The 15,222-nt window shown below is 38.3% G+C and overlaps 1 protein-coding gene across 1 annotated transcript; it reads right to left on the bottom strand.

Moving 5' to 3' along the window:
- Positions 1–1,351: 1,351 nt before the first annotated feature.
- On the bottom strand, positions 1,352–14,818 carry LOC145499540 (L-gulonolactone oxidase-like). The gene is made up of 13 exons (XM_081479063.1): positions 14,545–14,818; positions 14,288–14,413; positions 11,777–11,871; positions 10,583–10,673; positions 9,470–9,655; positions 8,529–8,636; positions 8,013–8,089; positions 7,243–7,336; positions 6,410–6,465; positions 5,109–5,182; positions 4,513–4,600; positions 4,027–4,117; positions 1,352–3,599 (listed from the first exon to the last, which is right to left on the bottom strand). The coding sequence occupies exons 1-13, from the start codon at positions 14,677–14,679 to the stop codon at positions 3,369–3,371; spliced, it is 1,452 nt and encodes a 483-aa protein (XP_081335189.1). The 5' UTR covers positions 14,680–14,818; the 3' UTR covers positions 1,352–3,368.
- Positions 14,819–15,222: the final 404 nt, after the last annotated feature.

The following is a 15,222-nucleotide window of genomic DNA, read 5'->3' on the forward strand; positions in this document are numbered from 1 at the left end:
GCTCTATGTACTGAAGACTCCGATTTGTTTTTTTTGTATACTGCAGGACATTGAGTTAACAATAGGGAGTTTACGAAACCACGAAGGCGACGCCGAGGACAACGTCGATTAAAAATGGATTTATATTTTACCTACGAATCTCGCGATACTCTTAAGTCATTTACTTTGTTTATCACTGTCAAAACTATGGCAAAACTAACTCTGGAACACAGCGATAAACCGTCGTGGTTCACGTTCTCCAAACAACGCAAAATTTGGTCATTTCACGTTGTCTTGCAAAGGACGGCAAAGAAATGTACCAAGAATTATAACGCACGTGCACAGCCATTGTACTGTTCGTTAATTCTTTTGTTCAGTGACGTTCCCGTTGCCGTTGCCGTCGTGGTTTCGTAAACTCCCTAATAGTAGATTTGCATGATGTCGTTATTTGACTATAACTACCAGAATTCCTTTCGTTTTTTCTTTACTATTTAAATTTTGAATTCCTAGTGGGGTTTTAATAACAATTGCCCGAATTAGCGCAAGAAACAGAAAAAGTGAAGGATTCTAGTAGTTGTAGTCAAATGACACCATCATGCAAATTGCCTATTGAGATTTACAGTAATCATAAGATTGTATCAAACTGAAACACGTCATTTTGAACAATTACGTTCCTTTTTTGTATTTAAAAACCATACCCCAATAAATTCGTGCTGAAACATACACTGTATCATTGTAACGTATACTACATTCTAACCAATGTTACGTTAAACTACAATGAAACAGCCATAAAACTTTGACTGTCCGGTTCATGCCAGGACGATATCATAACAGTATGCGTACTGAGTAATTAACTCATCAGGCGTTTACACATTACTGACTCAAATAATATTCCAGAGCAATATAACTTACGCTTAATTGGAGTTAATAACTTATTTCACTAAACTATTCTTCACCTTTAAAGCTATCTGGTTACAGATAATACACTCTATTTCTTCGCCACTGTTCCCAAATTTAAGTCAGAGTTCATAAGTGCGACTACTGTATAGCCATACGAGGCTACTTACATTTACAAAATAGAGTGGTAAATTCATAGTAAACTGTTTGAACCTTGAATCTGAAGACGACTCTGAAGACTACAAATGGTTTGAACCTTCACTCTGAAGATGACTTCCGCTCAGGTTGTCGAAACGTCAGTCACCAACAACAGTTCTTTTCAGAACTACCCTCACCCGGACGATCACACCATACGAACTAGAGTGGTTTTTATTTGAGTGTCGAAAAGTAATTGATTTTGCATTGCTACGACACACGATTGCTTTAAAAAAGTCCCGCCACTTTTTCATCCAATCAGGGGTAACCTGGACCCCCCCCCCCCGCCCCCCGCTGTGACTCGTTCGCACAAGTTTTCCCGCGCTTTACGTCAGCTACATGTAGTTGTTTCGAGTTTTGATTGGTTCACTGTGCTGTCCGTGTCCCTTATGATTGGTTAGAGTGAGTACTTTGGTTTTGGTTTTACGACACCCGATTGAAAAACCCTCTACTGCACAAATCACATAATGCAAAGTAGAATAGAGACTTTCAACTTATGTGTAATTCCAAGTTGAAATATTGTCAAGATGGCTTGACTTTCCTAGAATACCAGTAGGTGAGTCCAGCTACTTGAGTTCCACCGGAAATATTGTAAATCTATTATATACAGCCCAATCTCTCTTTACGGAAACCCTCCATAAATAGGACACCTCATTACTACGGACAGTCCACTTTGTCTCATGCAAGGAGAAACCAGAATTCATATCATCTCTAGTTCAACAACACCCAGGGGCTTCACTAACGCTTTCAGCAGAAGGGCAAGTGGTTTTCACAGGCGGGCAAAACTTTTGGAACAGAACTTCTTTCCTCACAGTCGGTCAATAAGCCCGGTGCCCGACCCTTAATGAAACCCCTGCCACACGGACACCTGACACTGAACTCTGTACCTTTGGTATCCGAATCAAAGATATTTAACTGTATTCTCTTATGTTCTCAGTTGTACTCTTCTCATTTAATTCAACTTAACCAACTTTTGTTACAATCTAGCCTGCCGTTTCTTTACATCTTACGTTTTAAATATTATGTGCACTTTAAAAAAAACATCGGCCGAAGATCACCCTATTTTAAATAGTTGAATGACATAAATAACGGTCTAGGGAACCTCCATTATTACTGACAGCCAATTGCCGTTGAACTGTTGATGCAAGTGTTCCGGAAAAAATGGTTCAATTTTAGCCGTAAAGACTTCATAATTTTCTTTCCGTACACAACTGTTCACTATTTCCCAAGTGGTATGCTTTGTTCTCTACAAAAATAATGCAGGCTTGAGGTCTAGAAAAACGGCTAACGTACGCACTTGTAAGGGCACCGTTTTCAGCAGTTTTTCTGGACCACAAAAGTGCCTTGTTTCCTTACAAAACACAGTAACACCATCTTCGATTTGGTTTAGAATATAGCAACAAAAGGCGAAAATATTTACATCTGAGAATGGGGGCGCGCGATTGCGTTGGCAACACAACATACTAGACATACGTGTCCTAGAATCTTCGTTGTATGAAAATATAATTCACCCTCAGCTTTAATACCAGCTGTATAGGCCTATAGGGGCTATATTCTATTTCACGATGGCAAACGATTATCTTCACTGCTTCTGTGATGTATTGAATATTTCCGCACTTTTCCAAACTTCTTCATTTTCACCTATTTTCTAACCTTTGAACGACGCCTTGTTCAACAGCGGGGGTTATGGTAGTCTCCTTGGGACGTCACGCAACGAGGGAGCGTTGTGTGACATGCGTGACGTCACATGATAAGTCAAGAAGAGAACGCGAAACTATCAGAAGATGGCTGGTAACGATTTTCTAGAGGATAAATATTGCATATCGTTATCAGTTGATGCTAAATGAAGGATATCAAACGAATAAGAAAGTTGCCGTCATTCGGGAGCCCATAAGATTATTTGACTTAACAGGTTATGATAGCACAGTATAACTCAAAAATGAACTCAGCGAGCTCAGGTAGAACTTTTTGCAAAGTATAAAAAGCCTCTGAGAAAGGCGTTCAGAGCCACCTTAAATTTTCGCACATTTGAATGAGCACTACCAATGATTGGGCAATAGTTTGATATCATTTTTGTAGCGTCAACTTGTGAATAGAAGTAGCATTAATCTGTCAAACCATAGGAACTAGAAAGTGCTCAATACAGTTACCAGTCAACTTATAACGTATCGTGAAATAACACGGCAATTACTTATAACACCCGTTGAGTTCAGATAAAACCCTACAAATAACGTTCTGAAATAGACCAGAAGTAACAGAAATACCAGGAAGCCAGCAAACAGAAGCTGTACCGGTTATCAAAACCCTGGGCTGACAGTATGAGGCGCTGACAGGTGATCACACAGTTTCTTTGAGCTCGCCAACTTCCCATTCTCAACCTTTTCAGATAGCTGTGATGGACCGAAGATCACTCTCTCCAAGTATTCATTGCGAAACAAGCCCTGAGGGTCCAACTGATTGCAGATCTCTCGGAATTTGTCGATCTTTGGGTACATTTTCTCGATCTCTGTGTATGTCAATTTGTGAGCCTGAAAAAAGTAACAGCAGCATTCAGTTGAATGCATGGAGTATGCAGGCTTTTGTTCAAAGGAGCTACGTCACGGTGTGCGTATCTTGAAAAGTTTAGCCTAAATTTTCCAAGTTCGTCGTTTGTAATCCGCGATAATCTTCTCCATCCTTAACCACCCTTTTTTCCCTATATGGTATATTATTATAGAGCCACGCAGTACTCATGTGAAACAAGCTGCACGATAGAAAATCAACTCTGTGGCAATTTTGAGTACAGAAAATTATCTGTGAAATTTCTCACCGAGCGTCAGCCCTAAGAAAAGCAATGGGGAACCAAATGAGGCAAAGAAGAATTCACTCTCTTAGCCTAACTTTCACGGGCTCTGAAAGGGTTAATGAACACACCAAACAGAAATGAAATAAGAATGTCAGGGTGTCAAGTCTTACCTTTGCCCAATGAGGCTTTCCGCCCACTGACATCATGAGGTCCTCAAAGTACGTCCAGTAACTTTCATGTGGAATGCATTTATTGTACGGTCTGTAGAAATACGTCACAAAACAAAGAAATAACCTTGTTTAAATTTTGAATGAAATAAGCTGTATAGAATGACACAGCTATTTAAACCAAGAAAGAAGAAAAAAAGAAATCTAAATAAGACAAAAGAAAAGCTAGCACTTTTTTTTACCGCCATAGCGAGTTTTAGTGAAGCTGATTTATGGATTGTTAGCCCTACGTCAGAGCAAGGTGTAGCTAGTATGCTGTGTGCGTTTGTCAGCCGGGATCGTGAGATCTTGGGCTTCAATCTCAACAAGAAATTTTAAATAAAAACACAGCGATGTACAAAACTCTGCGACTGTAAAAAAAAAGAATACTGTAACAGCGACAAGGACAATGTTGAGTCTGCATTTGCCAATTTAATTGTGTCGTCTTACCTGAATGATAAGATGTTGATGAAACACATGTCTTGCTCATAGCATGGACTCATGTAAATGTCATCCTTTTTCACAAATCGAACTTCAACTGTTAAAAAAAACCCGAATTAAATTAACTAATTACATTTAACCAATCAGGGCCGTAGTTAAGCGTTTATACACCAGTACCGGGAACTATAAATGGTGCGCGCCGCTATGCACCAAAAACGCCAATCGTACGCCCGTGCGCCGCAAAATTTTGAAAGCCACGCCGACGATCTTCGGTGCAACCCACATGGAATGCACCCTGGGGGGTTCCCCATCCGAGTTTTTTCAGGGTTCTCACCAGGGGGTTGAGATGGAGGTAGCCCTCCAACTACCCAATGCCCCAGCCTTTTTATTTAACAACTGAACTTGCAGGTACTACAGTTGTAGGTAGTATGGGTGGAGGGAGTTATGATGTTTGCCGGATTGCATATGCACTAGATCACGAGTCCAAGAGTAATCCAGCCAGGCATTAATTTATCCCAGACACTACTTTGGGGCGTCTGAAGACTGAAAGGGCTTTTGAAAAGAAGGTTCAGAGAATTAACTCTGATTTACAGTCTTAGTCTTACCAGGAAAGTGTACGCTAAATCCAGATTCATTGGTCCAGCTTTGAAGCTTTCTAAGAACATATGCAGTTTCCTTCCTGACGAGAAAATAAATCCATATATTAACATGTAAAAACAAAAGCCATTAAAACAATGGCACAACTTTTAACTGGATGTTTAAAGGAGATCAGTCACGGTTTGCGCATATTGAGAAGTTTAGCCTCAATTTTTCAAATTCGTCGTTTGTAATCTGTGTTAATCTTCTCCATCCTTAGCCATCCTTGTTCCTTTATGGTTTATCATTATCTCTTTGGTGTTTTTCTATCTTAATAAACTGTTATTTTCAGGTTTCCTACCATTTAAAGGTAATTTTGTATGTGGCCAAAATAACTCAAAAATACTGTGACTGAGCTGCTTTAAAAAAACAGATTGTGCAATAACCTCTACTTATTACATGGCTGTGTCTCACAAGAACTGGGAACTACCGAATTCACGAATTTGATTGGCTGAAATCGATATTGACCGCGGTCTAGATTTTCCCATCTAGACCGGCATCTAGACGGGTTTCATTTTGCGTTGACAAAGTAGCAAACTAAAATACAAAAATGTTCACCATTTTCTTTTATTTTCTTCTCAATCATTTATGGAAGTGCCAAAAAGCCTGATAACAAAAAAAAAAATGGTAAAGAGGACGAGCAAATTTCGGCAGGTTTAAGTTAAGCTCATCACCGTTCGCAAGCAAAATGTCAGCAAACCAGTTGCATTAAAAGAATTAAAGTTTTCTTCTTTGCCATATAATAAACATCTTATTAACCGAGCTAAGTCGGTCTGTATGGGAGAATCTTGACCTCGGTCAAGATTGTCCCATACAGACCTCCAGCTCGGTTAATAAGAGCTAAGTACTGTCACATTGCATATTTTAACGTAGTACAATACTGCATGTGATATATTTAAACCATTTCAGTTTGTATAAAACACAATGAGAACCCAAAACGGATTGGAAAATGTGACAGATAAATGATATTTAATTCTAAATTATACTGACTTTTGATGACCAAAACCCTAAAAAAAATCCATCTAGATCTAACAAGTTAAGTGGAGAAAACTGCAATGCAAGATTGAAATTACCGAGATATCACATTAAAGTGAGTAGTCCAATATCCCAATCCCCAATGTCCCATCACTTATACAGCTATGCAGAGAGGTAACGTGAGAGTAACGTTTCTTGCCCAGGGAACACAACAAGAATTGACCCTGTTTTTGTGCCATTCCACTTGCCATAACAAAACTAAAAGTTATTGTTTCCAACAAATCATAAAACTTACCATGGAAAGGCCCACTCAGAAACGTACTGCTTAAACAGGCAGTCAAAGTTGAAAACCTAAAATACACAATCAGAGAATAAAGTAAAACTGAGTTTTATACTTGAATCACCAGTTAGTTAATGTGCATGTTGAACGCACACATATGTAGCAAATATTTACATATGTAGCACCAGAAATTTTAAAAATATATAATTTATCATCCCTTCGATTCAATAGCATTGCTTGCTCATAAACAACTACCACTGCTACCTATAGCCTAAGATCAAAGCGGCTCTGCTAAAAGGGTACCTATAGCTATCACTGACTATCTACATGTATAACCAATGCTTCCCCTAAAATATAAGCAGCAGATGGAATGAATCTCTTCTCTGGACTTGTCACCTTGTCATAGCGGTGGAGCTCGATGCCCCCAAGAGGTATGCCGGTGGGGACCTAATCCCTGATGGGTTCATCCATGCCGGATTGGTGGAGGGATAGAGGCCTGACAGAGGACAGCACCTGGTCTTCCAGGATGGGGGTTGTGTATTATGCTAATCAACTGACCCAGTAAAAATTATGTGATTACAGAAACCTTACACTTTCAAGACAATTTATTGAGTCTGTCAGGGATACGGCGGTGCACAGTATGTCTTCCAGGGTGAAAGCCAGGTGAAAGATAGAATAAAATGTACACTGAATAATAGAAGGAAGAATTACTGCAAACACGTTAGTTTGTTTAAGTAAAACGGTGTAAGAAGTTGGTTTATTACAGAAACAGCCATGATCCATGCACTATATAATATTTATCTGAGCTGCACTGTATGAACTGTCCTGACATGAAGAAAGTTCCCTACCTTGTAACTTTGATTTATTCTTCTTTGAGGTTTCCTGTGAAATAGCTTAAAATATCCCCAATTGATCCATTGAACAAGCAGAGGGACAAATGAACTGCCAATTAAGAACAGATTAACAATTAGTCATTTCCACTTCATGATTACTCTTATAATGCCAGAGTTCAATGTGTGCTTAAATGATCTCTCAAATTTCAAGTGTTGTTAACTACGAAAGTATTAAACAAATATCTTCCATTATTAGTTGTTAATGGATCCAGCATTCATCAAACAAGACAGCCTGGATTACACTATATAAATGTATAAAGCAGAATTGAACAAGAACATCAGCAAAACAGAACTAAAATGCCATCAAGAATTAAATTTAGTCATTGTTCTGGTGAGTACCATACTTGTTTTGCATGCAATGATCCAACTGAAGATAGTCTGCTCACGTATTTGGGTTTCTCTATCTAGGTTTGGTGTAAGCTTTCGCATGAGTGAACTGGCTGAGGGCTCATTTGGCAAAGAGAGCTTGCAAGCTTGTGGCTAACTAGACTTGTAGCAGGTTTTTCACTGAGAAGAAAAGAAGTGAGGGCCAGTTCGCAGGTTAGCAGCTAACTGCTGTCCTTTCTGCCATCCAGACTGATACAGTTTGTGGTAAATTCAACTGCCATGGGCAATTTATTGTCTTAGTTCACCTATTATTAATTAAATCAATGAACTAAAGAAAAATAGATACTTCTAATGAATAAAGTGATAAATAATGTATTTGGAAACAAAGTGAAACACACCTTAACCATAACATGAACTCTAAAAAGTAATATCCCACAGCATAGTCCCAAAACCAACTGGGATTGTCTTCTTTGGGCTGCAAGAGGAAAAAGCATTCTTGTTACATTCAAAATTGATGTTGACCTGTTGCACAAAACTTTGCTACATACAGTACTATACTTGCAGAGTTTGCGCTTCAATAATTCCAATCTGATAAAATGCAAAGTGGGCTTCAACTACATGTAATCTAACTGTTTACATTTTTAAGTATGGTTCCTAGATTTGAACTGAAACTGTCGCTTATTTCTCGCAGTGTGTTTATATTTAACAGTTGGCCATGAGGTCTTTATTTTCAGTTCACACAGACAAAAAGAAAATGAAACTCATTACAATTTACGTGAGAACATTTCTAATAAAAACATTGGAACATAATGTGCCAAAACATTGCAAAGTTGCATGTACATTAAAGATTTGGTTTGCCTTCCTCAACACCTAGACATCACTACATGTAAGTACCAAGCTTCAAGAACCTTTACCTTGGTAGTCCTACTGACATGAAAACTTTTAACATATCCTGTGTGAGGATACCAAAGGAACCTGAAATGTTCACTGGATGACATGCTTGATTCAAGATTTTCCAACATCTATTAAAAAATAACAGAATACTGACAATTAAATCACACATTAGCAAAATAGACACTGCCTCATAAAAAAGATTGCTAGGAAAATTACAGAATGTGAAAAAAAAAAATGGCTTCAAGATTTCTGAAACTCTTTTACATGAAGGCTGTCACAATCACTGGAAAACCAGTACTTTACACACACTGTAAGTTATGACTTCAAGACAATAAAATTTTCCTTGGATGGGATGCTAGGCTATCTCAGTCAACTCAAGAAATGAAAATGTTCAGGTTGGCCTAGAAATTCCCTGATACCCACACATATGTCTACCTCACTGGGCACTGATCAAGTTGTTTAAAATGTAGATATCTACATGTGTATCCATGAGATCAATCACTATCCAATGGATAGGCAAGCTTAGCTTGTTCTGCCAACTTATCCACTGGATAGTGAGATAATTTAACATATCTGGTAGATACAACTGTAGAAGACTTATCCGCCCTAAGCCTGCAGGCAATAGCCAGGAATTGGCATCCAAACTTTACTATTGGTTCAGCTCCAGCCAAGAACTTATTATACCTGTGCAGCAAGTCAGGGGAAAACAAATTTCAGTTTGTTGCCTATTAAGAGCACAACTCAAGGATGACGCATTTAATGAGTGCTCAGGAATTGCCAAAGCAAAGCAAAAAGGGAGAAACATAATACCCATTCCATGCTTCAACAAATACAGGTCATTTCCAGGCAATTTGAAGTAAGAACAAATAATACTAAACGACTTCATTTTTAAAAAATTATATCTATTGATATATAAAGTCTTTCTTTTAGAATATTCAGTCCGAGCCAGTTTAAATCACACCTCTTCCAGAGGCTTAGGTTCAGACAGTTGGAGCAATCTGAAAGCCTGTTCACACTGCCATGTTACAGTTAGAATAATGCCAACAGCACCGAGACTGCAAAGTGCTGCTAAAAATATCTCCTTGTTTTGACTTCTACTGCAGTACATGATCTCCCCATTGGCTGTCATCAGCTCCAGTGAAACAACCTGTTAAAACAACCAGACAGTGCATGTAGGATTTGAACCAACAAAGAAAGGTCATCTATGATTACCGGGCGTGTTTCAAACTGGAAATGGCAAAATGACAAAATGGCAATTAACTATGTTGAATAGAGTTAACCCATACAATAATAATATTTAGGTTAACCAAAGCACTATTTACACTAACCGTAGACTGAGACACTACTGTATCTCATTTTGCCATTTAGTTTTTACAGCGATTATCAATCAAATGCGACCTTCAGTGCAAAAGCCTCTAGACAAAAGCTAAGTTTTGGTGGATGACTTTTTCAGATAAATTTTGCATACAGTCGGCAAGGAGGCCGAGATGATTGACGTCCACCAAAACTTAGCTTTTGTCAAGACATTTTTGCGCTGAACATCACATGTGATTGACAACCGCAGTAAAGCACACCCATGTTTACCATATATCAGAATGCAGTTGGCATGCAGGTAGATCATATTATGGTGTTTTCTGTTACCAATCTTTCTGTCATCCATGTAAGATTTACTGCCAGGAATCTACAGTTAAGGCCCAGAACATTATAAGGTGCGCATTACAAGGTGGCATGTGCAGTACAATGCTGTACAAGGTGTGTACATGTACAATATTTTTTAATATAATGATCATAAATATTATATACTGCCATACTGCAAGACAAAAACTAATAGTCTTTAATTACATTTTTTGACAAGAAGGAAGCAATCAATCACAGAAAAATGTCAAATGGACTGTGTACTAGAAAATTGAAAGGGCATATTAACCAATTTCTTCTATTTTCTTTCCATGCACTGTTTTAAAAAAAAATCTAGGTTTGAGGAATGCTCTCAGCCAGAACAGAGACAAATAGTACAGTGGTATACATGGTATACATTGTGCCACATGCAAAAATTTGAACATTGCTAACAACTTACCATTGTCGCCACAAGACCAAAGTCCTTTCCTGTTCCATGTGTGCATGTACTGATGGTACCAGCACAGGACATCTCCGACACTGAACTAAGACTGCGATAATATAAAATGGTCATCATAATGGTTGGCATGCTCATGAAGATCTAACTACTGGAGCTTAACAAACAGTACTTTCCAAAAAGCAACCTGGGAGTGTTACTGATTTCACTAAATGGAATCATTAATTTATGTGTAGCTAATTAAACACTGATCTGTAACACTTGGCATCACTTAAAACTATTACTGCAGTACCAGGACTGGAGACTGACAGTGGCCAACCAAGTACATGTTTCAAGTGGTGACTGTTGGTGTTATTGTATGTTTTGTTTTTCAAATCAGACAGGAAAGAAATCACTTTCAAAACAGACCGTAATAGTGACAAATTGAAGGTTCCATAACCATTCTATTGATAATATAGCTTTTAGAGGTTTCACTGAAGACAGCACACATACCATATTTACCCGTGTATAAGTCGACCTTTCAAGACCTAAAAATCAGTCCAAAAATTCGCCCTCAACTTATAGATGGGTCAAAACTTGAGATCCAAGCATTAGTTAAATAATTAGCACGTAATAACATGTAATGGCAGCACAGTTTACAACATACGTTTGCTTAGCGATCTGTTTCTCTATATCAGAGCTCCAAGTTGAAATGCATCAACATTTATCTGCTAAATGTTAACCTGAAAGTTGTAGATACTCACTGGCTCAATTTTGTCATAAAGAACTGATATTTTGTCTGAAGTACAGGTTTGGAGTAATTTTAAAACACATTGATCAGACAAGCAACTCGATATACATACATGTATCTGGACCAAACCCCTTGCATGTAATTCTAGACTGTTCACAATCCCCTATTTTTCTGTGAGATCATAGGTTCCACAGCCTCCCATCTTGGTCTCTAGATGCAAGTGAAATTGGGGAGAGTGCAAAATGTCCGTGGGTAGAGGCAGTGGATTAATAGTGTGGGGGTGAAGGGGCACCCACTGTGCCCTCCACCACCCCTACCCATGGACAGTTTGTACCCTTCCCAGTTTCGCTTGCATCAAGAGATCAAGATGACGGCTAGTCAAACTCAATGATTGACATCTATGATCTCATGGAAAAATAGGGGACTGCGAACAGTCTACCTCAAGTCCTCCTGTCCTGATCACTTACTTGGATAAAGCTAAGCCATGGTCATTTAACAATTCATTGAGTTCCTGAATTGTCAAACCAGCTTGAACCGTCACTTGCTGCTTGCCTTGATCAATCTACAATAAATGAACAAATAATAATTACTTTAAACTACATGTACACATATGACCAATCAGAAGTACATGTAAATGATCCAATATATTCTGACCAGCCTGTTTTCCCGATTGCAAATTAAGGTGAATTAACAACCCTGTGGACCCCTTCTCAAAAGTCCCAGTTGTTACATGTACCAGTCCCAAAAAGCCGTCTTTTTGGTTTAGGCCACATTTACATTCAAAATCGCGATATTCAAACAATAAAAATATCAGGAAATGAAACTCAAACAGAATAGACTAAGGGGTTTTGGAGCTAAAACCCATACTACTATTCCCTAGACTTAGATCTTAAGATACCAGGACTTTCAAGAAAGGGGTCCCTAGCAACGATGACAGTGGAAAATCCAATTTGAATCTTCAGCTGACTGTCAGAAGTTGTGGATTCTGAATTAATAATTTATGACTGACGTCTAACTTACGTCTACTTAGGAAAAATAAATACAGTATCAAAAACTCAACTGATTCATTTTTCCTTCAGAAACAAATTATACATGATCAACATAACCTGAAGAAGCCCTCCTAGTGCCTGGGTGCCAGTGGTCCTTATGATATCAATACACAAGAGCCGAGAAAGACTCCATAGAATGAGAATTTTACACTTTTTTATCATTACTATTCAAAAATCAAATTGAATATTACTTCTTTCAAAACCACAAAATTCCGATAGCCAAACCTCATTTTTACTTAATTAAGTAAATATGAGGTTTGGCTATCAAAGCCTTGTACAACCGGGCTAGTGGAAATGTCAGACCTCTCGAGATGTTACATATTGCTATCTCCAAGGTATCAAATCCATCACAGTGATGAAAGGTTTGACCTAGGCATTAGCTCCCTCAATAGAACTCTCTTAGAGCAAATGCCAAGTCAAGAATATTGTTTCAATTAAAAAAGAAAAGGTTTCATTTGATTGCCTTAGCAGAGAAATGAAAGTACTGAAAAATTAAAGTATTACAGAGTTTGCTTTTGTACATTTATATGTGGAACTAGGTAACATCATCTGACTCCTATCTCCTTCCTTAAAGATACAGCTGTAGATGGCAGGAACCAGACCAGAAGATAGTTTTGCTAGGACCCTTCAAAGTCTCTAAGTATTATTGGTGGCTTTGAAGGATAAAATCTGGACAAAATTGTTATGAGCCACCTGTAGGAAGGCATGTCTAAGATTAACCCTAACCCTTCACCGCCCACTTCTCCAGCTGTACCCATTCTCAAGGAGGAATGTATCTACACTGTACTAGACTAGAGAGAGCGGCAGAAAGTGACCCTAGTCTAAGTGATAATATTTAAGTTTGTGTGTTTTAAGACAGCTGTCAGCTGAGCTTTAACAATAATCATAAATAATTACATAACAGTGCACGCTTATGTAATAATAAATATATTTTGCTTTCGGTATGTATGGCTAGCTCACTAACTACATCCTTGAAATCCATAAACGAAAACATTTCTTAATTCTATAAAACTTATAACTTATTACCTGGGGGTAGAAACCTGACCTGCCCATCTTCAGTTATAAATTTCAAGGAATATTTACTGCCAATGTATTTAGTGAGCTAGCCGTACATACCAAAAGTAAAATGATAATTTTTACGAGTGGACCGCTGTGAGGTCTCACGTTTTCAGATAAATTTTGCATACAGTCGACAAGGAGGCAGAGATGATTGATGTCCACTAAAACTTAGGAAATATGTACAAAATCGGGACTTCTGTGTCAGCATGGTCAGTGACAAAGCATTTTTTGAGACAGGATACATCTACTCAGTACTTTTATGCTTAATGACGGTTTGATGTTTTCACTGTTAATGAAATATTCCCATTTGCAATATCTATTATTGCATAATCTTTATACATGTACACTGTTTTGTGATTTACTATTCATGATGTTTTTAGAGCTCAGCTGACAACTGTTTTTAAAAACACAGAAATTTATATATCATCTCTCTGATTAGGCTCAATTTCTGTCGGTCTCTGTAGTTCGGTAGATACATTCCCACACTCCCTTAGAATCATAGGGATACGGGTGGATGATTGAGCGGCAATGCATGTCTTTGACTTATATTCATAATTTAATTCATGCAGTGCTTTTGGTGGCCAGAAATGTCATCTGACGAGAATCCCAGACATACCTACCTATGGCTCACAACATTTGGACATTCATACAGATTTTATCCTTCAAAGTTGCCAACAATACTTAGAGACTTGGGATTTTTTGTTTTCTAAATAAATGATAATTTTCACGAGTCTAGACTTTTTTTTTGCGCTAAAGGTCGCGTGTGATTGATAACCGCTGTAAGCTACAATCTAACAATGTGAACTATGCATGTTAAGCTTATTGTTAAAAGAGTATTACAAGCATTATGGTTTATAATATATCATTTACCTCCAAAACGGCTTTGAAATTTTTCAAGCTTATCATGTATCCATCGGTGCACGCGATATCAGAGGGAGAGTGAGCGCCACCCACAACACGAACTGTCTTACGTAACCCAGAAGCCGCTTGAAGAATCTAAGCGAGAGAGAAAGACGATTAAAATACACTAACATGTAGCCAGAAATATAAGGCCTCATTTGACCCCGATTTCAGCCTTCAGTACACCCGTACGTGACTGCGATTCAAGAGGAGAACCATGAACTAACCTCTCTTATATCGTCAGTGGTTTCTGGTTCGAAGAATAATTCAGGAGAACACGAAAACGTTGTCGACCAGTTGGTAAACTTGTACCCTCGCTGACCGCGCGTTAAAACTTCTTCCACTGTAGAATCGTGTTGCATGATGATTCCAGTGAGATTCACTTGCTACATCACAAACTATAGTCCAGTTAATATAATCGTAAGACTCCTTCGGCCCACACCTCAGTAACGAAGAACAACACCTGAAGCACTCCAGCGAACACCGGCGCGGTGCCGGTGAAGCGTTAACAACCTCGTACCCATGCCCCCACAGGTAATTGGGTCCGCATAACGGTCCGCATTGCGTGCGAGAAGAAGTTCGACCTGGGGCTGACGAACCAATACTTCCTGAAAAGACCCTTTCATGGATTTAGGCATCATTTTGACTGGTATTTTTTTCCCATTTTTTTAAATTGGTCTCTTTACATTATTAAGGGTTTAGCTCAACGACACCAACTAGCACGCAACCTCAGATAATCTCGAAACAATTTCGTTACCATACCAAATTTTAATCTAAAACTGTGCCATGACCGGCGTTCTTTTTTGTTTACTTTTTAAACAAACTTTTTAAATTCAGTCTTTTTGATTTTTCTCTCTTCATGATGTCGCACTTACAATTAATATAATTGTTTTCTTTAGGCTTTC

The sequence above is a fragment of the Orbicella franksi genome, chromosome 10 (genome assembly GCF_964199315.1).
Source record: "Orbicella franksi chromosome 10, jaOrbFran1.1, whole genome shotgun sequence".
Classification (NCBI taxonomy): domain Eukaryota; kingdom Metazoa; phylum Cnidaria; class Anthozoa; order Scleractinia; family Merulinidae; genus Orbicella; species Orbicella franksi.